The sequence below is a fragment of the Fukomys damarensis genome, unplaced genomic scaffold (assembly GCF_012274545.1).
Source record: "Fukomys damarensis isolate Sample0158 unplaced genomic scaffold, DMR_v1.0_HiC HiC_scaffold_12, whole genome shotgun sequence".
NCBI lineage: Eukaryota > Metazoa > Chordata > Mammalia > Rodentia > Bathyergidae > Fukomys > Fukomys damarensis.
The window spans coordinates 12,266,176-12,288,801 of record NW_022900924.1 but is presented as its reverse complement, the minus strand read 5'-3'; the positions used below and the strand labels follow the sequence as shown (position 1 = coordinate 12,288,801).

General features: G+C 50.5%; 1 protein-coding gene and 1 long non-coding RNA gene across 3 annotated transcripts in view; one reads left to right on the top strand and one right to left on the bottom strand.

The window, feature by feature from the left end:
* Positions 1 to 22,626, bottom strand: part of Nos1 (nitric oxide synthase 1) — a 112,096-nt gene that overhangs the window by 72,412 nt on the left and 17,058 nt on the right. For both annotated transcript variants that reach the window (XM_010604098.2, XM_010604097.3), the window contains exon 2: positions 11,871 to 12,997. In XM_010604098.2, coding sequence (XP_010602400.1) covers positions 11,871 to 12,586 — 716 coding nt within the window. In that variant the 5' untranslated portion in view covers positions 12,587 to 12,997. The remainder of the gene's footprint in view (positions 1 to 11,870; positions 12,998 to 22,626) is intronic.
* On the top strand, positions 8,323 to 11,603 carry LOC104848231. Its single transcript, XR_776350.1, has 3 exons — positions 8,323 to 8,478; positions 9,057 to 9,372; positions 11,421 to 11,603. It is a non-coding gene; the product is annotated as an uncharacterized LOC104848231 (long non-coding RNA).

Here is a 22,626-nt window from a genome sequence, read left to right as displayed (position 1 = left end):
CTTCCCCTTCCCTCCCCCACTTCTCCTTTTTTGGTACCGGGGATTGAACTCAGGACCTTGCGCTTGCACGGCAGGTGGTGGCACCACTGAGCTAAATTCCAGTCCACCAATGTTTCCTTCTCAAGGGCAGAGCCATTATTATCCAAGGATCACCATTACCCCCCCACGCCATCAAAATCACCCTCATTATCGTCACTGCCAACCTCATTGTGTCATAATCTTCATCATCATCACCAACTCCAATGCCAAATATCGTCACGGTCCTTGGTCACGCTCTACTTTAACATGGCTGCCACCAACGTCTTCACTACCACCACCACCAGCATCACAACTGCCACTGTACGAGGGTACTGAGGTTCAGGGAGGCCAAGTCCTCAGCTTAAGACACAGCTAGGATGGTGGATCCAAAGCCAGGGTTGTCCCCAACTTCAGAGCCCAACTTCTTAGCCACTAAGCTACCTTGGCTCCAGTCCTTGACCTCAGCCAGGTCCCCCAGGCTGGCCATCTCTGAGATGGACACAAGACTTGACATCAACACCCAGACGCTCATGACCCTGGTGTCACCTCTGTCCCTCCACCCTGTGAGTGCCACCTGCTTGCTTGATCATCTCTTCTGACCCTTCCAACCATTTTACTCTGTGACGTCTCATGCCCAACTCCAGGCAATACACCTTGCTCTGTGGCTCATAATGCTTTTGGTCTCAGGCATGGAAGTTGTCCCTGGTCCAGCCTCTGTTCCACATTCTCAGCTTTGAGGACTCCTCTGTCCCCAGCCTGCGGAGTCCCTGCAGCTACATCAGAGCCACGTTTGCTTCTCTGCTTGGATAGGTTTGCATTTATCAGAGGGAACATTTTTTTTTGCCCTCTTTAAGATGTCACCAGATCATACTCGGAGTGGCTCTTGATTAGACATTTCCTGTCTTGGTGGTTTATCTGCGCAGTGATTAAACAGGACTGTCTGAAGAGAGGGCTGCACCAAATGTCACTTTCAGCTCTGAAACTCCTGATCTGATGACACTGTGTGGCCGGAAACGAGGGCGCCACGGAGAAGGGAGGAGGTGAATGTGCTTCGGACATCGGTCACGTACCAGGTACTTGCACTGAAGTTATGTCACTTTCTCTCAGCAGACTGTGGAAGCCTTATTTTACAGATGAGAAAACTGGGCCTAGAGAAGGAATGAAAGTTTCCCGAGGTCCTACAGAAAGCACAGAGTAGAGCTGAGATTGGGAACTAGGTCTGACTGAGGGTTAGGCCAGATCCCCTCTTTAATTAAAGAAGAAAAAAAATACAGAGAGGAAAAAACTAGCCAGGACATCCATTTCAAGGCAGGGGCTACAAAGCAAGAAACCCAACATTTGCACGAGGTTTCCAAAACACAGGGTAAATTACTCAGGCAGCTCCGAAATGGGTAAAGGAGCTTACCTGTTGTGCGTGAACTTGTACATTGCCTTTATCGTCATTCATTTTTTTGTGTGAAAGCCACAAACACCTTTGTTTTAAAAATGCATTTTCGGTGTTTCAGCCAACACAAACTTATTTTGGAGTTGTGTGTGATGAGCAGAAGGATATTTTTAAGCTGAGACCATGGGGAATGTCGAAATCGAGCTGTTTTGCTTCCATCTCCCACTTCCGAAATCAGAAGCAGATTTAGTTAGATTCCCCGACCCACAACCTGGCAGCAGTAACCAGGTCAGAGGGAGACAGAGGGAGACAGAGGGCAGGAGGCCACGAGCCTGCTCTCCCGGGATGTGGGGCTCGATGGCTCTGTGTGAGCAGTGCAGCATGCTTGGCAGCATACGGCGATTAAGGATACGGGCTGCAGACGGAAGGAACCACGTCAGCTCCTGGCTTCGCCAGTGGTCACCTGTGCGACTTTGCACACTGCAACTGCCCAGCGAGGTGGAACCTGTGTCCCTGCTACTCTTACTACCGATTTGCTTTTTGGGATCAGACGGAAACAGGGATTTCCAGTTCTACACCGAGCAGCGATGACCATGCTCTCGCCGAACTCTGCCATGACGGACATTGCGCGTCTGTGCTGTTCAGGATGTTGGCCGTTACCCACAGGCGGCCCGCGTGGCCGTCGTCACTGAGCAAGTGAACTTTTAGAATTTGACTTATCTTTAATCAATTTAAAATTAGACAGCCACAGGCGCTTGTGCTTACAATTTTGGGCAGTGCAGCTCAGAGCCTTAATGTCTCTGAAAAGTGGGAAATGAAGGCACGCGTGGCTTCCAGCTGAGGAAGAGGGGCGCGTCTCTACTCAGACTCCTTTGAAGCCGTCCCATCTACCTCATGGAGACCGTGAATTCAGGAATTCTCTGCTTCCCTTCTGCCCTTCCACCTTTCACCATTCCCAGCCCTGATTCACTGTCCTCTCCTCCCAAGGAACACACCATATCCACATCTTGCCCTTCCCCGGACTCTCTTTCATCTTCTCTATGCTGAGAACCAACTCCTATTCACCCTTCAAGGCCCAACTTTCAATGCCTATTTGATATCCTGCCTTTCTTGGGGACTAAATGAGGTCAGGCATGTAAAATGCCTAGCAGGTAGTTGGCACTAATTCAACATAAACTGTTATCGATCTTCATTTACAACTATGGAAACGAGGGAGCCCAGAAAGATTAGGTTACTTGTCAAAGGTCGCACAGCCACTGGGCAGCAGAAGAAGCTTGAAAATGAGGCTTCTCCTCACTTGTCATCTTAGCTAAGAATCACTGTGAACAGGGCTCTGGGGGGCTATTTGGTTGGATCTGGGGAAGAACCTTGAGTTAAAATATTGGCTGCTTCCCACAAATGAGGTCTAGATATTGAATGTGTGCAGCTGGTAAATGCAATTTTGGTAAGCGCTCTGTCTTCCGTTTGGAAAGATATACTGGGAACCCACAGAAGGAGGCGGATGCAAAGCCCCACTTCTGAGAAGCCCGGACAGGGAGACTCTTCTGCTGCTGCTCACAAGTTCTGGTCCCACCCCGCTGTCCCGAGGGGCCTCAGTTCAGAGCAGAGTTCCTCAGCCTCAGCACGATTGACATTTTGGGCCTGAGGATCCTTTGCAGTGGCTCCTGTCCCGTGCACTGTAGGATGCTGAGAAACCTCCCTGGCCCGTGTACACGACACGCCCAAATGTCTGTGGACTTTGCAAAATGGCACTGATGACAGGCACCGGGGAGGGCGTGGCCGAGCAGCCTCACCCCAGGCTTCTCTTTCCCCCCAGTTGTCCCTCGAACCTGCCCACACGGGATGGAGGAATTTGCCTTGTCTAAGTGGCTCCCAGCCAACCTGGATCTCAGGGGCCCCCAGGCCCTGAAGAAGTCACTCCTCCCTCAGACTTGGCGCTATGCTGGAAACCGGTGTCGGGAGCCTCAGAGCCAAGGCAGGACGGTCAGAGTTCAGAGTCCGGAAGTAGTGGGAGCTGGGCTCAGTTAAAGCAGAGACACTTGAGGGCGGTGGAGACCAGATCTGAGGTTTCTGTGAAGCTTTTCAAGGAGGTGAGCCGAGGAAGGTCTTGCTAAGTCGAAAGGATGCTTCTGAGAAGAGGAATTCTGCTGGGAATGTTGCAGCCCAGAGGGAGGCCGCGGGCCCTTTGGCTCCGTGATGATCATAACTAACTCTTCATTACTAACATCCCAAGGCTGGACAAGACCCTCAGACTCGCGCCTGCAAGACGGACTGACCCAGAAAATGGGTGCTGGGGCTGAGTTTGGATGCAGAACTGGGCAGCCCAGCCCCTTCCAGCCCTGGCTGCCAGGCCCAGCGCTTGCGACACGATATGTTAAAGGCGCCTCTGCCACAGGACAGTTGCCCCTTGGCACCCAGGGGTTCCACATCCCTGGATTCAGCTGATCGCAGGTGGAAAATATTTGAAACAAACAAACAAACTGGTGTGTATACTAAACATCTGCAGACCTTTTCTTGTCATTAGTCCTAAGCTGTGCAGTATAATGACTATTTACATAGCCTTCATGATGCACTGGTAATCACAGGTAACCTAGAGATGGTTTAAAGCACATAGCGGGATGCGTGTAGCGTAAGTGAAAACAGGCCATTCACACAAGGGGCCTGAGCAGCTGCAGGTTTGGGTATCTAAGCAGGGTCCCTGGACCCGTCCCCTGTGAATACCAACTATTGTGCATCTGTTTTCTCCAGAGGCTACAGAACAGTTTTTTATGTGAGTTTTCTGGATTCCTCTTTTTCATCACAAATTCAGCTCTTCAGGAAATTCTGCGTGACAAATCAAAGTTGGAGACCTGCATGTGCGCCCACGTGTGCCCTCTGACCCGAGAGGCTGCTTGTGCTTGGCGGGATGCCCCACGAGGTCAGGCGGGGTAGTACACTAAGTCGGAGCGGCTCAGTGGGAGCCGGACTGGTGCCTGCTCAGCCTGCCGTCAGGGAGGCCGCCTCTGACCCTCCTCGAGAAGCCTGACTGGCAGCGCTAGAAGGAATCTTGGGCTCATCGGATCCATACCCCATTTTTTCAGCTGCGGAAGCTGGGGCCGAGAGGGTCAGGGAGGGCTGAGTTAGCTGGTGAGTGGTAAAGGGGAGAGGGCCAGAAGCAGGGTCCCTGGACTCAGCCAATGAGACGCCGCAGTGACGGGGACAGGGACAGCCATTGGTCAGCGCAGAACCCAGCGGCAGTACAGCTCAGTACGGCTGGTTAGACGAACGCGGGGTGCTGAGTAATGGCCCCAAAGATACCAGGCCTTCACGCCTTGAACACGTATATGTTACTGTTATGGTTTGTATATGCATTGTGTGTTTTCCCCACGCAACCTGTGTGGGTGCTTGGTCTTCAGAGTAGTGACATTAAGAGGTGGTGGGCCCTTTAAGAGGCGGAGCCTGGTGGGAGGTCACTAGATCAGAGAGAGCATCCTAGGCAGGGGTTATGGTAGTTTTCATGGGACCTTGAGTTAGGTCTCATAACGGAGTTATAAAAAGAGCATGGCCAGCCCCACCCCTCTCCCTGGCTTCCTGTCTAGCTATATGATCCTCCCTCTTGCACATGCTGTGGTCATTTGTTGTGAAGTCCTTGCAGATCTAAGCCAGTGCCACCACCATACACTTGAACTTTCAGAAGTGGGAGCAAAAGAAACCTCTTTTCTTTATAAAGCATTCAGCTTTGGGTATTTTGTTATAGCAACAGAAAAGAGACAGTTATCTTGTATGGAAAATTAGTCTTCATAAGTTCAAGATCTTGAGATGTGGAGATTGTCTCAGATTACTTGGGTGGGTTCTCCAGTGTAATTATGTGTCCTTATAAGAGGCAGAAGTCGATTTGACCATGGAAGGGGATGGGGAAGCCACAGGAGCAAATGCTATGCTTTTGGCTGTGAAGCTGGAGGAAGGGGCCATAGCCATGGAATGCCAAGAATGCAGCTCTAGAAGCTGAGGAAGGTGGGAAAGGATCCTCTTCTGGAGCCTCCAGAAAGAAACGCAGCCCTACTGGTGCCCTGGTTTGATTTCAGGACAGCGTGACCCACTTCAGACTCAAGATCTCTTGAAGTATGAGAGCATCTGGTGTCTTGTTGGAAGCTGTCGAGTTTGGGGTGATTTGTTACACAGCTATAGGAACCTGGGCAGGATGCCGGGGGTGGGAGGATGACTGCTGGTGTCACCCACGTGTGACCTCACTGCCCTGCTCACTTCCCTCAGCCCCTAAAGTCTTCTTTTAGTCCCCTGAACATCCTTGTTCCCTCCTCAGGGCTTTTGCCAAGAGTCCCCTCCCTGCACTTTATGTGGCTGGCACCTTCTGGCCTTGCTGAGCTCTTGATCTAAAGTCCTCCCCAAACTCTAGTCCTTCCTCTTTCCATCACCGTTCCATTTCCTGCGGAGCATGACTCACGACTGAAACGGACTGCAAGGGTCTGCATTTGGTGATTCTTCATTTCTTGTCTCTGGTATGAGGGCTGAGGTCTATCACTGGACCCAGGAGGCCGAGAACAGCAGCGGGGGCAGAATGACACTTAAGAATTACTTGCTGCATGGAAAATGGTGAGTAGCTGTCTGGTTATGTGCAGCTTTAAATTTCTGGTGCTGAGGATCAAATCCAGGGTTTTGTGCAGGCAAGGCAGGTACTCGACCACTGAGTCACACACCCAGCCCTTCTTCTCTTTTATTTTGAGACAGTGTCTTGCTAAGTTGCTAAGTTGCCCAGGCTGGCTTTGAACTTGCAGCCCTCTTGCCTCAGCCTCCCCAGTAGCTATGATCACAGGCGTACGCCATCATACCTGGTGATGCGCCTTTTGTAGCGAGTCTGCAGCTTGCATAGCAGTCCCTAGTACGCAGGGCCAGGCGCCCACCTGCCAAGCCAGCAGGGACACACATGGAGGGGGAAGCCACTCACGTCTGCGCGGTCAAGGCGAGAAGGAAAAGTCACGTAGCGCAGCAAGGTGGAGGCTGAGTAATTGGATTCAATTCCATGGTTGAAAAATGCCGCAGCAGAGTGATTCAAACTACGAGGCCTCGGGACTGCGGTGCTGCAGTTGATACCGCTGGGGGTCATTCTGAGGGCAGTGTGATGGGCGTGTCCTAGCTGCCCTGGTCCTGCCGAGTGAAAACAGAGCCAGCTTCCTGCCCTGCTAGCGGAAAACCTTCCTTCCTCCCTCCTTCATCCTTAGGGCTGATCTTTGGTCAAGCTTTGAACTCAATGCTAGGGATTCAGAGATGAAAAAAACTTAGAGGTGGGAGGTTGGCAAGTACCATCCTAGCCTGGGTGGCTCAGCAACGTGGCAAGACCCTGCCTCCAGATAAAAAATAAAAAGGGCTGGGGTTGCAGCTCAGTGAGGAGGCCCCGGGTTCAATCCCTGGTGCAGAAGGGAAGGGGTGGGCTGGGGGCTGGGGCTCAGGTGGCCCAAGCTGTAGACGGAACCGACCCAGAGGGAGGAGAGGCTTTTGATGACGTCTCCTTTCCCTTGAATTTCTCTCCCCAGATAACTTCCATCCATGGCTGGCCTGAAGAGCTGCAGATGACCCAGATGCTGTGAGGATCAGGTTCATGCCTGGCTGAGTCAGGAGCACCGCACCCATCTTTCGTGAGAAAACTCTGAGGTCTATTAGGGCTGGAATAATCCGCCCCCTCGGGTGTGTAGACATCTGACCTTAGACAGATAAACCGTTCCTCTCAAAGACCTCTAAAGTCCTGACTCCATTGCCTCAGCCCCTGAAGCATACAATCCTAAAACTAACATGTGGCCAATAACGATGGGCCAAATATCCCGACTCCACCCCTGCCTTACCCTATCCAATAGCGATCCAACAGCGCCACCTTGGCTCCACCCCCAATTTACCCTATATAAGCCTGTGCATTTGCTGACTAAAACGGAAGCATTCCAGAAACCTCCCCGGAGTCTTCCTGGTGATTCGGCGGCTTCTTACCCCCTGTTCAGGAGCGGGCTCGCAGACAAAAACAACAATGCTGGGTTTCTCCAAAGAGAAGGTTGGGGCCAGTAGGGGGAACCCTCTGTGACCAGGAACGCCCTCCTTCTTGTTCTGAAGGATGCTGGTGCTTGGAGATCTCAGTCTGCCTTTCTTTGGCAGCCAGGGTACTATATATTTTCCAGGGCCTCAATTGCCTTTTCAGACTCAGAAAATATTCCAGTATCATCAGGAACCTGGAGGCCAGCAGCCACATACGCACTACAGCCAACCTTATAAGTCATCAAGGACAAGAGCATGGGCTTGGGGTTGAGTCCTGGCTTTGCTGCTTGCTAGCTGTGTGACCTGGGACAAGTGACCGCACCTCTCTGAGCCTTGGTTTCTGCACCAGACCAATGAGGCACCATGAGGAGAAAGCTAATTAGCTGACATAAAGACTTTAGCATGGGGTCAGGCTTCCTCAGAGGGCTTAGTAGAGCTTGATAAGAATAAAGATTATAAAGCTCAGGCTTCTCTCAAAAGGAGCCTCTTTCCCCAATCCCATAATCAAGCTGATTGTTTAGGGTTGAAACTTACTTCCGTTCCTCTAGTCCCATTCCATCGCCTGCTTGCCCTTTACTCTAGACATGTACTGTGAGGGTTCTAGGCAAAACAAGGATAGCACCCTGGACCTAGTGCTGTGTGACCCTGGGTACATGGCTTCACCTCTCTGAACCTCAGTTACCTCATTTAGGAAAATGGGCTACAACCGCACATCCTACTTATGGCATAGAATTTGCAGGATCTTTAAAGAAGGCTCTTTCCGAGCGCCCTGCGAGTGTGTGCGTATGTGTTTTCATGCTTGCGTGTGAATAGTGATTATGAGAACGAAGGGCGAGGCTGACCTCGGTCCAGATGGAGGCTGGACTGGGGGCCTTGGCCTCTTTAGAACCCTCCTTCAGGCCAGCAAGCTGAGCAACCTGGATATTCTCCGACACGTGGTGTTTTAAAGTGACCGCTCCAAGTGCAGAAGGAGCCGGACGCCCCTGCATGAACTGCCTGCCGTCCTCACCCCTCTTTGGGGTCACCATCATCCTAGGATGAAGGGGGGGACTGTTTCTAGGGTAACCATCACTTCTCCCCCAAATAAGTACCCCTTCAAAGCACAGGAAGAGATGGAGCAGGAGGCTGAGGCTGCTTCCAGGAGGAAAAGGGGGAGGAGGAGGAGAGGAGGGCGATAGAGCAGGAGAGCAGAGGGTCTGGGGGCACCTGGATGTGGGCTCGGGCTTCGGAGCTGTCCTTACTCGGGCCAGCTGGGGCTCGGGCTGCTGCTGTTCATCCAGCATCCAGGCTGCCTGAGCTGACCTCACGCCAAACAGAGCCCGGGTGGATTTCCCAAAGTCACTTCAAAGGATGTTTGTTTTTGGGCTCCCCGTCCTCGACACTGATTTTGGTGAAGTCCCTATTTCAGCCCCTAGGAGGCAGTTTGACAGTTGGTGGGGGCACTCGGGGTTACAGTGCTGGGGCGGTGACCCTGGGGCAGAGGGAGGGAGGTGACATGGAGCATGTAGGACAAACCCACAGAAGTAACAAGGGTCCTGAGGCCCACACAGCCTTCCGACCTACAAGCAGATAAAAGGGCGGGTGGAGATTCCAGCTCCCTCTTTAACACACCCTGAATTTTCCATGCACACCATGCCAGAAACAGGTAAACCAAGGAAAGATGGATGGACCCACTGTTTCACCAGGAGCTGTTCACTATTCCAGAAAATTGCATCACCAAGGCGACACTGCTGGCGGCGTCTGAGTTGCCAAAACAACACACCTATGTCCTTCTGCGTGCAAAGCCCTCTGTCTTGCAGCAATTCTATGTTTCGGTTGCAAAGAGCTGACTACTGCTGGAGCCAGGCCACAGGGCTGAGGTTCAATGGCAGGCCACCCCTTCCGCTTTGGGAGTGCTCTGTCTCTTCTACGTTATAGTGAGGATATCAAATGGATGGGAAAAGTAGCAAGTGTGGGTAGGTTCTACTATCCTCCAGTTAGCTTCCGGTTACTAAAGGGGGCATCGCGAAGTATTTGTTAACTTAGAGAGGGGCTTTGATTCCAACCCAGGTATAAGCCATTGAGGTAGGGGAATAGGTGCTATTGATTATTATTATTTTATTTATTTTGGTACCAGGGATTGAACTCAGGACCTTGTGCTTGCAAGGCAGGCGCAGTGCCACTGAGCTAAATCCCCAGCCCGGCTATTTATTATGAAATGTCGCTCATTCTTGGAACTGCTCACCAACTTCCTCCCAAATCTCATCGCCTCCAAAGCAGGTCTTTCTGCTGCTTTTGGACCGAGTTGGGGGTCAGGTGCTCGTGAGGAAGGGCTCTGCTCCTAGCAGCTATGACAGTGTCACAGCTCAGTGTGCTCTGGAACTTCTAGGCAGAGGCAAATTTCTGGGGAGGGTGGAAGCAGACTGGCAGGCAGAGGTACTGCCCAGGGCAGCCCTTGGGGACATTTTCCATCGCCTCCTGGCAAACAAGGCCCTGGCCTTCAGCACTAGACCCTGCAGCTGCTAGTGACTGAAGTCCACTGGCAGAGACTGCAGAAGCCTGGTGGGTGCTAGGTGGTAGGCAGGGCTTGCGCAGGCTATTTCTGCTGGGGACACTGCTCTAGGAACCCTGAGAAGTAGCAGTTTCCCCTGGGGATGGGGCTCTGACCTAGGAGGGCTGTGCTAGTCATAGGTGGGCGAGGACTCCAATTTTTGCCAATCAGAACAACCCAAAGCCTGATCCCGGCCGACAACATGGGGAAGGGATGCTCAGGGCCACAAGACCCCCCCACAAGCACCTGCCTCACTGAAAGTTCCCCTTCTGACTCTGTGTCCCTTCTCAAGGTGCCAAGGACACTCGGCTTGTCCCCAAGGAGTTTATAGAGGGCAAGGCAGTGAGCTGGAGGGCAGGGGCTCAGAGCACACAAGAGACCTTTGTTCCTCCTCTGCCTAGGAGCCTCTGATAGAACCTGTGTCCTCCCACTTGCGGAGGGGAGGGCACACTCTGTGATCTTGCTAGAATGGGCTCAGTTCTTGCCATGTGCAAGAAGCCAGAAAAACCCTAGGATGCAATGGTGGGCTGAAGCAGGCTACTATAAACTAAGGGCCATCGTAGGGTACTTCTGGAGTTGACTCATCACAGAAGAGAACTGAATCCTACGCGGTTCCTTCAACAAGCCAACCACACTCCTCCTACCCCAGGACCTTTGCACTGGATACTTTCCATGCTTGGAATGCTCTTTCTCCAGAAAGTTGCCACATTCCCTATCTTTCTCCGGGTCTTCAAATATGGCTTTCCTAGGGAGACTGGCCCTAACTCCCTTATTTAAAATTCTACCCTCCTCAATGCCTCTGATCCCTCTCTCTGTTTTATCTCCTCAGCACATACTCCTAACATACTGTATATTATTTATTTTGTCTGTTGCTTGTCATCTTGACTATAGTGCAAACTCCCCAAGGTCAGTGAGTTTATTTCACGCGTTGACCACTGCACCTCTGGAGCCTGAGCAGTGCATGGCCCTTGGTAGGTTCTTGACAAGCATTTGTTGAATGAGTCAGGCAGGGTCTGGGCAGCTACTTTAATCCAGGCCCCCAAGGGCTTTCTGGAGCTCCCTCTCCAGATGCTCTGGGGACAGTAAGGGGTTTTGAGGGCGGAGCCTGGGAAATGTTGGCCCCAATTTCTGGGTGGCCCCAGATCTGAGCCTCCCTCTGGGTATGTACAGCCCTGGCTTGGCAGTACGGGGAGCTGGAGCGTCACTGCCTGATCCATGCCAAGAGTGGAAGGGGTGCAGAGGAACTTCTCTCTCTCATCTCCTGACTCCACTGCTCTCTGACCACCCGGCCCAGCTGCCCACTCTCCCTGAGAACCAGAAAGTTCCAATGGGGCTAACGCAGAGCGGCTGGCACCCAGCCCTGTAGCTTCGAGCCTCAGCTCCCGCAAAACCCCACAAGACTGCGGTTTTGAGGGGTCAGGATCAATTCGCTACTTTCTCCCTTTCTTGGGAGCTTTCTTTTCCTTCAACCAGGTGCGGAGAGGAAGCCAGTAGAGGGAGAGCATGCAGCCGGGAGCCCAGCTTGTCTGCTCTTCTCACAGCCTTGGCATGAGCCTCATGCCCCAGTGTACTCGGGCCTCTAGCCTGCTGGGTAACCTCAGGACACCCCCACCCCAGCCTCTGCCTCATCACACATGAAATCTGGGTCATGAACATTACCACATTCTGGGGGACCCGGAGGGTTATAAAGGATGAAGATGGAGACACAACGTCCCATTCCGTGATGACTAATTAACTCTGTGTTCATGGCAAGATCTAATACATCCTAGAATCTATGTCTGTTTCGCCTCCTGCGATGGGACTTTTCAGGTAATGGGGGGTGTGACTGCGCATGTGTGTAAGCTTGTGGGCTGGCTTCTAGGGGTGGTCTCAGCACACACTCGCGTATGAATACACATGCACACGCACACCCGTGGGGCTTACCTGTCCACTTGGACTCCAGTGTCTTGCGTCTCTGCCTTGGCAGGTGCCCCTCTGTTGCCTCCACTGGTGAGGAGGCTCAGCACAGGCTCTATCTCTCTGAGCAGTGCGTTGTGCTCCCTGCTGCCCTGGAGATCGACGTTGGCCCTTTCCTTGGCAGGGGCCTGGCCTGGGGTTCGGGGAGCCAGGCCGTTGGCGTGGGAGAGCAAGCTGGCTTCTTGCCCACTGTCTTGGGCATGCTGAGGCCCGTTCCCAGGACCCACGGCCCCATCCACCGCCACTGGCTGCTCTTTGCTGGCCGGTGGTTGGTGGGACAGATCGACAGCTTTGGTGGGGGCGCTCAGGGGTTGTGTTACTCGGATGGTCTTGGGGGTCCCATCCCCGGTGAAGGTGGTCTCCAGGTGCGTCGTGAAACCCTCAGGGCCCCTCAGGATGAGGACCACATGGGTCTCAGAGGCGATGCCCCTGAGCACCTCCAGGGCACTGTCGTAGCTCAAGTCCACCAAGGGCCGGCCATTGACTGCAAGAATGATGTCTCCGGCCTGGATGAGTCCACTCTGCTCGGCGGCCCCGCCTCGAATCAGATCAGAGATGATCACGGGTGGCTTGTTGACCCGCTCCTTTACCAGGAACCCCAGGCCCCCGACTTTGCGCTTGAAGAGGCGGACAGAAATGACATTGGGTTGGATCTGCTGAACACCAAACACGTGATCTTCCATGGTGTCCTCTGTCCGAAAGTCCCGGCTGAAGACCTCGAAATGAATCAAGGCAAGATGATTTCACAGGAGGCGCTGGGCTTCAGGCTGTGCTGGGAGAAGAGCAGGGGAGACAGGGGCTGCAGATGTCTCAGTCCTCTGTCTTTGACGTCAACTCAGCGTCACCGTTCATTGCCATTTGGCCGATGGTGGCGTGATTTCATGCGTCTGCTTCCTTCCTGTCCTGTAGGAAGTGATGGTTGATCAGGCAGATGTCAGGAGAAGCAGTGGGACGTGTCCCTAAGCAACAGGTCAGGCAGACTGGGGAGGAGGAGTGTCTGGTGGATGTGTCTAGTAGTGACGCATGAGCGATGTGGACAATTCTCTGGGCATCCTGGTCACCGGTCTGTTAGATGCAGATGAGATCTGGGGCTTCTGGAGGTGAGAAGAAGAACAAGGGAGGGGAGGAAAAGAAGGGGGGAAAAGAGAGAGAGAGATTGAAGTAGAACATCCAACCACACCTTCAAAACTAACGTGGAAAATGCAGCCAGCTGACAAAGGGAGCCACAAGACACTTGGAAGTTTGAAGCCAACCTGGAAATAAAATCCTCCTTCCTCGCGGTGACACCTTTCCCAGCTACACACTGCCTACTTGTATCTCCGTGAACAGAACCCTCAGAGACCAAAGGGTCTCCTGGGAAACCGTGGATTGGCAGCCCCAGAAACCAGGTGATAACAATCACAAGACCTTTCTTACCTCTCCCCCACTGCAGAAGTCACCATACCAATTTGTCAAGCAAACTTTTTCTGTTCAGGAACTCAGCTGGTCTGATCTTTGAGCTCCCCATTCTGGCCACCTCCAGGACCCCCACAACAACCTCCCTGGGATAAGAATGATGCCACCTTCCACGGATCTGTGGATGGGGATTGCAGTTGGCCTTCATGACCATTTTTGCCATGACGAGCCCGCTTCAAGTTCAAAAATATAGACTTGGTCACATTGCAACCGTTATCAACACTGAAGAGGTGAGTGCATTACAGACTTTGGAAGACATTTTTACCCCACAAACCATCCGGAACCCTGATGGACAAACATTTGGAAGAGCCAACTTTGTACCTGTAGGGCTGGCCCACACAGACAGCAGGCAGTTCTTTGTTGATTGAAGAAGAAAAAGAATAAGCATATAGACAGTTATTGAGCACTTATTATTATATATTTTCCTCCCTTTTAATCTTTACAGTAACCTCTCAGCAGACATGGAGATCGGAGCCGGGAAAGCTTAGTTCCAAGGTCAGTCGGTAAAGAACGACAGAAGATCTGGAATCGAGTCAGCTCCACTCTTGTGTATGAGCCTTCAAACTTAGGCACTAGTTATTTTAAATTGATAGTCTACTTATTTTCTCAACTCCTAACTTTGCTTCTTGAAATGCAATCAATTCTCAAGCCATTTATTTCCCCAGGCCAGGGATATGGGGTGTGGCCGGGACACCTGAGGCCAACCGGGGCCCCACTGGAGAACCCCTGTGCACCCAGAAGGGTGCGTGCACAAGGAGCTGGGCTCATGGCCGGTTCTGTAGTATCTGGTGCATCTGGGCTGGGGCAGGTGACCTGAGGTTGGGGGACATCAGAGAGCCCCTTCATCTCTTTCTCTACCCTCCCTCCCAGTCCCGGTTCCACCTCTGTCCCCAGCCTTTCCTGTGAGCACCCCCACCAGGCTTCAGCATGAGGAGGGAGCCTCCATCTGCTGCGGCTCACAAACCGACACTCCTTTATTTCCCTTTTAGTGACTTCCCTGGGGGCACCCCAGGGCCAAGGCGGTTGACAAGCTCCTACTGCCGCTGAGAGCAGGGGGTGGGTGCAGAGACCCTTCCCAGCCCCCTAAAGGAGGTGCCACCTCCTAGATCCCCTTAAGGGAGGGTGGGTAGCTTCTCTGCAGCTTGCATTATGTAACTCCCCCAGCCCCTCTGTGTGGGTGAGGGAATAACGAATCCCCGGGCCCAGCCCGGCCTGCGGTCTCCATCTGGCGTCGCTCTGTGTGTGTGTTTCTCTCTGTGTATTCATGCATCGCCCTCACGCTGTGTCATTTCTCTGCTGTGTGTGGCCCATGTACCAGCCAGCTGACTGTCTTTCAGCGTCTTGCTGCAGGGGCTCTGGAGTGCACAGAAAGCCCCCTGGGACACTGTGGCTTGACTCACTTGGAGGATCAGCGCCCTTCGCCTTGCTTCCTGAACTCTCCCCAAGCCCTGTTTCTTCTGTGGACTGAGCCTGGGATGCTCATTGCTTAGTTGGGACCAGGGACAGCTGGGACGTCTAGAGCTCTCTCAGGTGTCCAAGTTTGGCTCTGTGCTCCGAGTTTTCATGGAAGAATGGACTTGAAGATAGATTCTTGAGGATGCAAAGACCCTAACCTCTTTTCTTTCAGAAGTTGGCTTGGGCCAGAATTTAGCAAAGGACAGAGACTGGAATTTTGGTGTATTTTTCTTAAGAAAAAAGAAAACAGAAGCAAAGCAAGCATTCTATGATGCCTGTCTCCCCCTGCCATGCTCTGCATTTCTGAGCCCCTACTTTTCCCTCTCCCTCTCTTTTCCTCTCTCCCGCCTGCTTCCTATGCCTGCTAGAATCAGTCAGGTCACTTGGCTGGTACTGGGAAACTAGGGTATGATTCCCCCCTCAGACCTTAAGAATGGCCAGGGAGGGACTGCTGAGATACATACACATGAGTAGACAGGCAGGCAGGCAGGCAGACACATAGAGAGAAAGGTGTGACCTACAGATTCTGAACACTTTCCACTGTCTATCACAATCTTAATCAGAGGGCCAGGGATGCAGCTCAGTGGTGCCATGCTTGCCTGGCAAGTGCAAGATCCTGAGTTCGATCCCTGGTACTGGGAAAAAAAATCTTAATAACAGTTCCAGTTCCACAATACCTTGCCTCTCTCTCATTTTCCCTCCCAAACAACGCCCTCATCCATTGTCATATTTTTTCCTTGTCCTGACCAGGGTCAGGTTCAACTATTCCCATTTGATCGATACATAAATTAAGCTGTGGCAGGGACACCTACTTATCTCAGTTTGCGAATATCCAGTTTCCACGGGCCTCCTCATATCACCCTCCTGCTACCAGCTTTTTAAAGGTCCCCCTGCCTCTATCAGTGTGTTTCTGGGTGAGTTATTTTCTCTGAACCTCAGTTTCCTTATCTGTGAGATGGGATCATTCGTGGAAAACCATCTTGCTGAATAAAATGGCAGGATTCAGAGAAATAAGCAAACGCAGAGAACTTAGCAATGTCACAGAGTCACGGTCCAGCAACGCGGGTGCCTGTCATCGTTATGTAACACGGCACGATTTGGCTTCTTGGGGCTTAATTCCATGCACTCTCTGCTCCCTCACAGACCTGCCAAAGGGACTCGCTGCAGGGTCTAGAAGGGGACCCACCCCTGGAAATCACACTGAGGACCTGCACCCTGGCCACGGTGGCGGGTGCGCCCACAGGAGACGGAAGCTGGCAGAACAGCCTGCCAGGCCAGCCTCCACCCTTTGGAGCCGGGATTTGAAACAAGTCGCATGAGCATGCATGCCAAAGTACATACCATGGAAACAATACTTGGACTCGAGCCTCTTTCGAGTACTTGAGCGGGTTTGGGTGTATTTATTTCATTTACCTTGCTGCGAGGAAATTAGTGGCTGACTTATCGGGATCACTGCCAGTGAGAAGGAAAGAGCCAAGATAGGCTGGCGGCTGACACTACCTCCTTGCTGTGTGACCTTGGGTGCGCCACTCCTCACCAGGGCCTCATTTCTGCAGGCAGAGGGCTGGAATGACAGCATTTTGGAGTGGTTGAGGATCGGCTGTGTGCTCAGCCTGGTGCCAGGCCCTCGGCATGGGTGTTTTTTTTTAGTTCTTATAGTCACTGTATGAATTCAGTGCCATTTTTATCCCTATCTTGCAGACAGATAAGGTGGATGAGGTTAAAAGATATTAAACGAGGGCTGGGGATTTAGCTCAGTGGTGCTACCGCCTGCCTCACAAATGCAAGGTCCTGAGTTCGATCCCTGGTACCAAAAAAAAAAAGATATTAAATGAGCGTGTAGATGGCCCTGGGGCTCAGTGAGTGGATTCTGAATGTTCTCCATTGTCAATCATAACCCTCATGGTGATACCACAACACTATACCTCTCCTTCCTCTACCTCCCCAACGTGCTACTTCATCTTGTCACCGTGCTTTTCACGCACACACGGATCGGGGTCATATTTAGTAATTCCCATTTTACAACTGAAGAGATACCTGTTTGTCCTGGTTTGTTACGGCTTCCCTTTCCTATGAGTGAAAATCAGATAAAGATTAGGCTGGAGAGGAATCTTTGAGCCCTCCAGTCTGGCTCCCTCATTCAAAAAAGCGAAACAGAGGCCTGAAAAATTGAAATACAGATGAGCTCAGGTTGGATGGTCCAGAGATGTGGGGTCCAATATGGCCACCGCTTGCCACAGACGGCCACTGGGGACCCTGCCTGTGGCTGGGCCACCTCAGCTGAGGTTGAGAGGCCCTGGAAGAGCAAAGTACTGCTCGACTTTCAAAGACTAGCATGAGAAAGAGAACATGAAACATCTTAATAATTTTAAAATATCGACTATATGTGGAGATGAGACTTATGGATATATTGGGCCAAATAACATATTTATGAAAACAAATTTTCTTTGCAGTGCAGGGAATGGAACCCAGAGCCTTGCACATGCTAGGCGAGTGGTCTACCACTGAGCTATGCCCCTAACCCTCACCTCTAACTCTAAAGTGGAGTGAGAACCCATGGCTCCCCCATCTATGGGATTGGGCAGTGTAGGTCTCAGCCATGAGCACTGTTTTACAGTCTGTCTTCTACTGTTCTCTCTGTCTTCTACTGTCCTTCCAGTCCCCCTTGGAATCTAGTGATCACTTAGCCAGGCAGAAGATGCTTCCTAAAATTTTATCTTCTAAGGGAACCGGAAAAATGACAAAGGAGGTCTGTAAATGTCTTGTCGCCTTTGAGGCTGGCTGTGGAGGAGTGGTGAAAATAGGATGGGAAGAGAGAAAACTCACCTAGAACCATGAGAGGCGAGGCCTAGTAGGATGTGGCCCAGACTAATTGTCCAGTAGCCCAAATCCTGCCTTCCAGGTGTCAGTTGAAATCTAAGCTACATGAACAGGGAATGTGTCACTTAAACAAATGAGAATCTCTATTCTCATATAAAAAAAAATCAGCTCTACGATATGCCACTGGGTGAAAAAAAAAAGAGGTGCAAATGAGTAAATTCTACACCTGTAAATGCAGCAATTATTCTAAAGGAACAGATATTAATGGTTGCATCTCACAAGGTACACTGGAAGTCAGAAGTAGGAGGGAGACTCACTTGGCATTGAATTTTTTTTTCTTACTTGAATATCATGCAAATTATTTTTTTAATCACACATGCATTACCTTTCAAATGAACAATATTAAAGAAAACAAAAGCCAGCCTGTGTGTGAACTCTTGGCTGTTTTCAGTTTGTACACCCACAATATTGCTCATGGAGTTATAGCCCTGTTTCTCATCTCCCTCCAATCTCATTTAAAAACAAATTTTAAGTTCTCCAAGTCTTATAAAAAACCAAAATAAAACACTGCCATTCCCCACACAAACAAAAGACTGAGCGTAAACCCAACTGTGTTCCTCTTAAAAAATAAACCCAAAACAATCGACTTTCTTACAACGCCTCAACAGCTAATTTGCAGTCTTTTCCCCTGTGAGATCATCACCCAGAAGTCAAGTTGGAGGGCTTTCTCCCACGCCAGTGAAAGTCATAGCTGCGAACCTGCCAACCCCCGCAAGTCAGTGGAGTAACTTGGCATCTGGTGCTTTGGGGATCCCAAAGACGAGAGCATCTGGTCCCAGAATGTTCCCACCGCCGTGGAATTCCCCCAGCGTCATGGCTGCTGTTTGCTCAAGAGGGCTCTGACCTTCCCAGACTTAATGTCCACACCCCAGGGGTAGGACTGGGCTCAGCCTGGAGTTAGAAGTAACAGCACTAATGACTGCTGAAAATTGGACAGGATATCCTGTTGCAGGGGGTTTGGGAGACCCGCACTCTCTCACGTGGGTGCCTGGCATAACGTCTTTCCATGGCAGCTTGACAATATCCACCAAAAATTTTAAAGGCAGAGATCTGTGTCCTGACAACTGAAATTTGGAGTTCCTCTTGCAGATAAACTCTAGGGAGTATCTTTACCCAAACACACACACACGCACACACACACACACACACACACACACACACACCCCTCTTCCTTGCAGAGTTATCAGGAGATTGCGGAAATCTAAGTACTTGTCAGTATTAGGGGACTAAATAACCAGAAGTACATCCACACGATAGAATCCTGGGCAGGCATTAAATAAGGGGTGGGGGTGGGATATAAAAAGAGCTTAAAAAACAAGGTGGACAGCACTGATACAGGAATATATTTATGTAGCCATATTTCATCCTTGTAAGCGTGGAGATACACTGAATATGTTTTGGAAAAATAACCCAAGCTATCAGTTGTCATGGTTATTTCTCAGGAAGAGGGTGGGAGCTAGGTGTTGAGTGCAAAAGAAGCTTTATTTTATTTTACTTTTTTGGTACCGGGGATCGAACTCGGGACCTTGTGCTTGGAAGGCAGGTGGTGGAACCACTGAGTTAAATCCCTGAGCCCAGAAGCTTTATTTTTTAGTGTGTTATTTTGTGTTTAATTTTTACATGATCATTATTTTTCCTGTGTTTTTGGTATCACCTTAAAAGAGAGCAAAGGCTCTGGAGCTAGACTCTTAGCTTCTCGACATAGCTTTGTGACTGTGAACAAATTACTTGACTTCTCTGAGTCACCGTTGCTACTCCTATAAAGCGGAAATGAAAACAGTGCTTACTCAAGGCATCTCTGAGGATTCAGTGAGATAACAGTGGGCTTTGGGTATTCACAGTGCACATAGACTATAGCAAGTATCTAATAAATGGACACTTTTACCACTGCCACTGAGTAGTTTCTCACTAGGTTGCATTCATTCCTCTACTGAGTATCTCCGGCATCTGTCGGATGTGCTTAAGCACTTTGTGCCGCAGGACCAGGTGACGGCATGGACACGTAGGTCGGTCCTGCTTCCCAGCAGCGTGGGCACTTGTCACCAGCTCCTTGGAATTCGGCAGGAGCAGGATGGGTGATGTTTTGGAACACGGAGCCCGAGACACAGCCAGAAGCACTCAGGCCCCAGAACCAGGGGTGAGACAGCAGTGGAGAGTGTGTGTGCACACGTGTGTGTGCGCGCGTGTGTGTAGGGGGGGTGTCACTGGCCTGTCTGTCATGGGGAGGAGCCGCAGGGCTGTCCTCCTCATGCTGGAAGAGATCTGGGAACTGGCGGAGCCTCCTTTTCCTCTTGTTTCCAAGGCTCATTTACAGGAGCGAGTCCAGCTGCCCGGGGACCACTCTGTCCGCCATTCTGACCAGAAGTTCCAGGGTTTGGGGCTAAGGTTCTTCAATTCCTTCCATCCATGGAGCCCTCAGTGGGCTCCACGCTGACTATTCCCTCCAGATGAACCTTTGCCTCCCAGCCTTCGCTGGACACGCCTCATGGCTGTGCGACCAGGGATTTGGAACCAGAGAACCAAGGCTTTATGAGCCATCTCTACCACCTGCTAGCCTCACATCCACATCTGTAAAATGGAAATGATGACAGCTTCTTCCAATTCACGGCACAGCGTCATTAAATGGGGAGGTGCATTACATGGGATAACCCACACAAGCGGATGAGATTGTTGACTGTGATTTTTAGTCACTTACAATATATGCCAAGAAAAAAATGAATCATTTCAGGCTAGAACACAAACCTCACCATGGCCAAGAGGATGGCCTCACTGCTATAGGAAAGAAACATACTGTCAGTGTTTCTGAAACATTCCCTGAGAATCAATAAAAAGAGATAGCACGTATTTCTCTCCTTCCTCTCTCCCTCTTCTCTCAGTATTGGGAACTGAACCAGGACCTCGGCACTGATTTATACCACTAGCCCTTTTAAATAGTTATTTACTTATTTCAGGGTATGCCTAAGTCACTAAGTTGCCCAGGATGGATCTGAACTTGCAATCCTCCTGTCTCAGCCTCCCAGAGTGCTGCGATTACAAGTAAACACCACTACACCGGGCACATAATTTTTGCTCCCAGTGAATCTTACTTTCCTTTGTTTCTTTTACCCTCATCCTTCTTTTCTCTTTCTGTCTTCCTTTTCTTTCATTCGTCTCATGCACTCATTCACTAACTCCTACATAGCTCCTGCCAGGGTCGGTGGGGAGCTCAGCACTGCATCTCTAGGGGTGGCCAGGACAGAAAGCGTCCCTGCTCTCCCGCATGCAGCCAGGGAGGAGGCGCACTGGGTGAGATACCAGGGACAACTATCTTGAGAGTGGAAAATACAGGGTTCCCATGAAGGCACGCGTGGGAGCCTGGACGATCTGAGTGGTGGCGAGGGAAGGCTTTCTGGAGGAAGAGACAGGATACGGAACCGGCTGGATGTAGAGGAGGGTGGGGGAGGGAAGAGGAAGAGGAAGAGAGCCGCGGGCATTGGAGGCACTGGATAAAGCTAAAGTTTTTGGAATTTAATCTTAGAGTGATGGTAAGCTTCAGAAGGCTTCGAGAAGAGAAGTGCTCTGGTCAGATTTTATTTTATAGATCATCCTGACTGTACAGCAAACGGATGGGAAAAAGTAGGCTGGTTATGGGGAGCCTAGTGAGGAGGCTGCTTCAGGCCAGAGATGAGAGATTTAGGAAGCTGAGTCAAGACGATGTGGTAACTGGTGGGACATTTGGGGTCGAGGAGAGGGAGGTGTCCATGGTGACTCTGAATGGACGAGGCAAGACAGAAAGAGAGAGAGAGGGAGGGAGGGAGAGAGAGAAAGCTAGATGTTGGGGTAAGAATGGGGAGAAGGAAAGAATAAGAATGGATGAAGCTGGTTTGATACAATTGTCCTTGCTGAAGGGTGGTATGTAGTTTCATTGTTGTCTAGTACATTGCAAGAGCTGGCATCGTCACTTCCATAATTCTGAGAATTCAGAGTGGTTACAGAAAAATGCACTTGATTTGAGTCACCATCCAGCTTTGTCATTGTCTGCATTTGATCCTGGGCAAGTCCTGTAACAATTTGACTCTCAATTTTCTTTTGTGCAAGAAAAAAAATGATGTAATAAGAACTAAATCCTTGAGAACATGGCATAAGATAGGCACTATAAATTGTAAACGGCCACTGTCATGGGAATGTTGAGTATTTGGGGGAGACATGGGGAACAGCATCCTCTAGATTGCAGCTCCGTGTTAACTGGAGACCCTATCAAGTTTCTTCCCTCATGCCTGGCATCTTTGGATGCTGCCTGGCTTGGGGATGATCCGTCCAGAGGACAGCAACAGGTGTTCAGCGAAAGAAGAAGAGGCGACAGTGGCTATTTTAAGGAGCAGTGACAAGATCAAGTCCCTTAGCTTGAAAATTCTCTGTAAATAGGTTGCAGCATCCATACAGGCCCAAATCAGTTACAAATCAACTTCAGCAAAGGAAGAACACATTAAATGGAAAATACGAACTTCAGTAGTAGAAGGAACTCCACATATGTCAGATGTGTCAAAAACAACAATAAATGTAACTGGGTCAGGTTTGAGTAAAAGATCATGACTCTCAGATTGGATAAGATGCTTTGCCATTGCCCCCTGTATTAGCATGGATGTGGGAAAAAGGTCCACGAACAGGAGGGAAAATAGCTCACCAAGACAGATATGGACCTAGTATACACTTTCTGGTCATTTGGCTCAAGGACCACAGCTCTGTTTTCATTGGAAAAACATAATAATATTTAAACTCTTCTTAGCACTTAGGAAGCACACAACATATATTTTCTGAAAAAATGAGTAATCCACAGAAATATCTTCTACTGAATATTTATTAATTAGGTTAAAATAGGTGAAACAAGTAGTTATGAAAATGAAATGAATCCATTTCATGCATGGTCAACCATATATATATATACATATATATA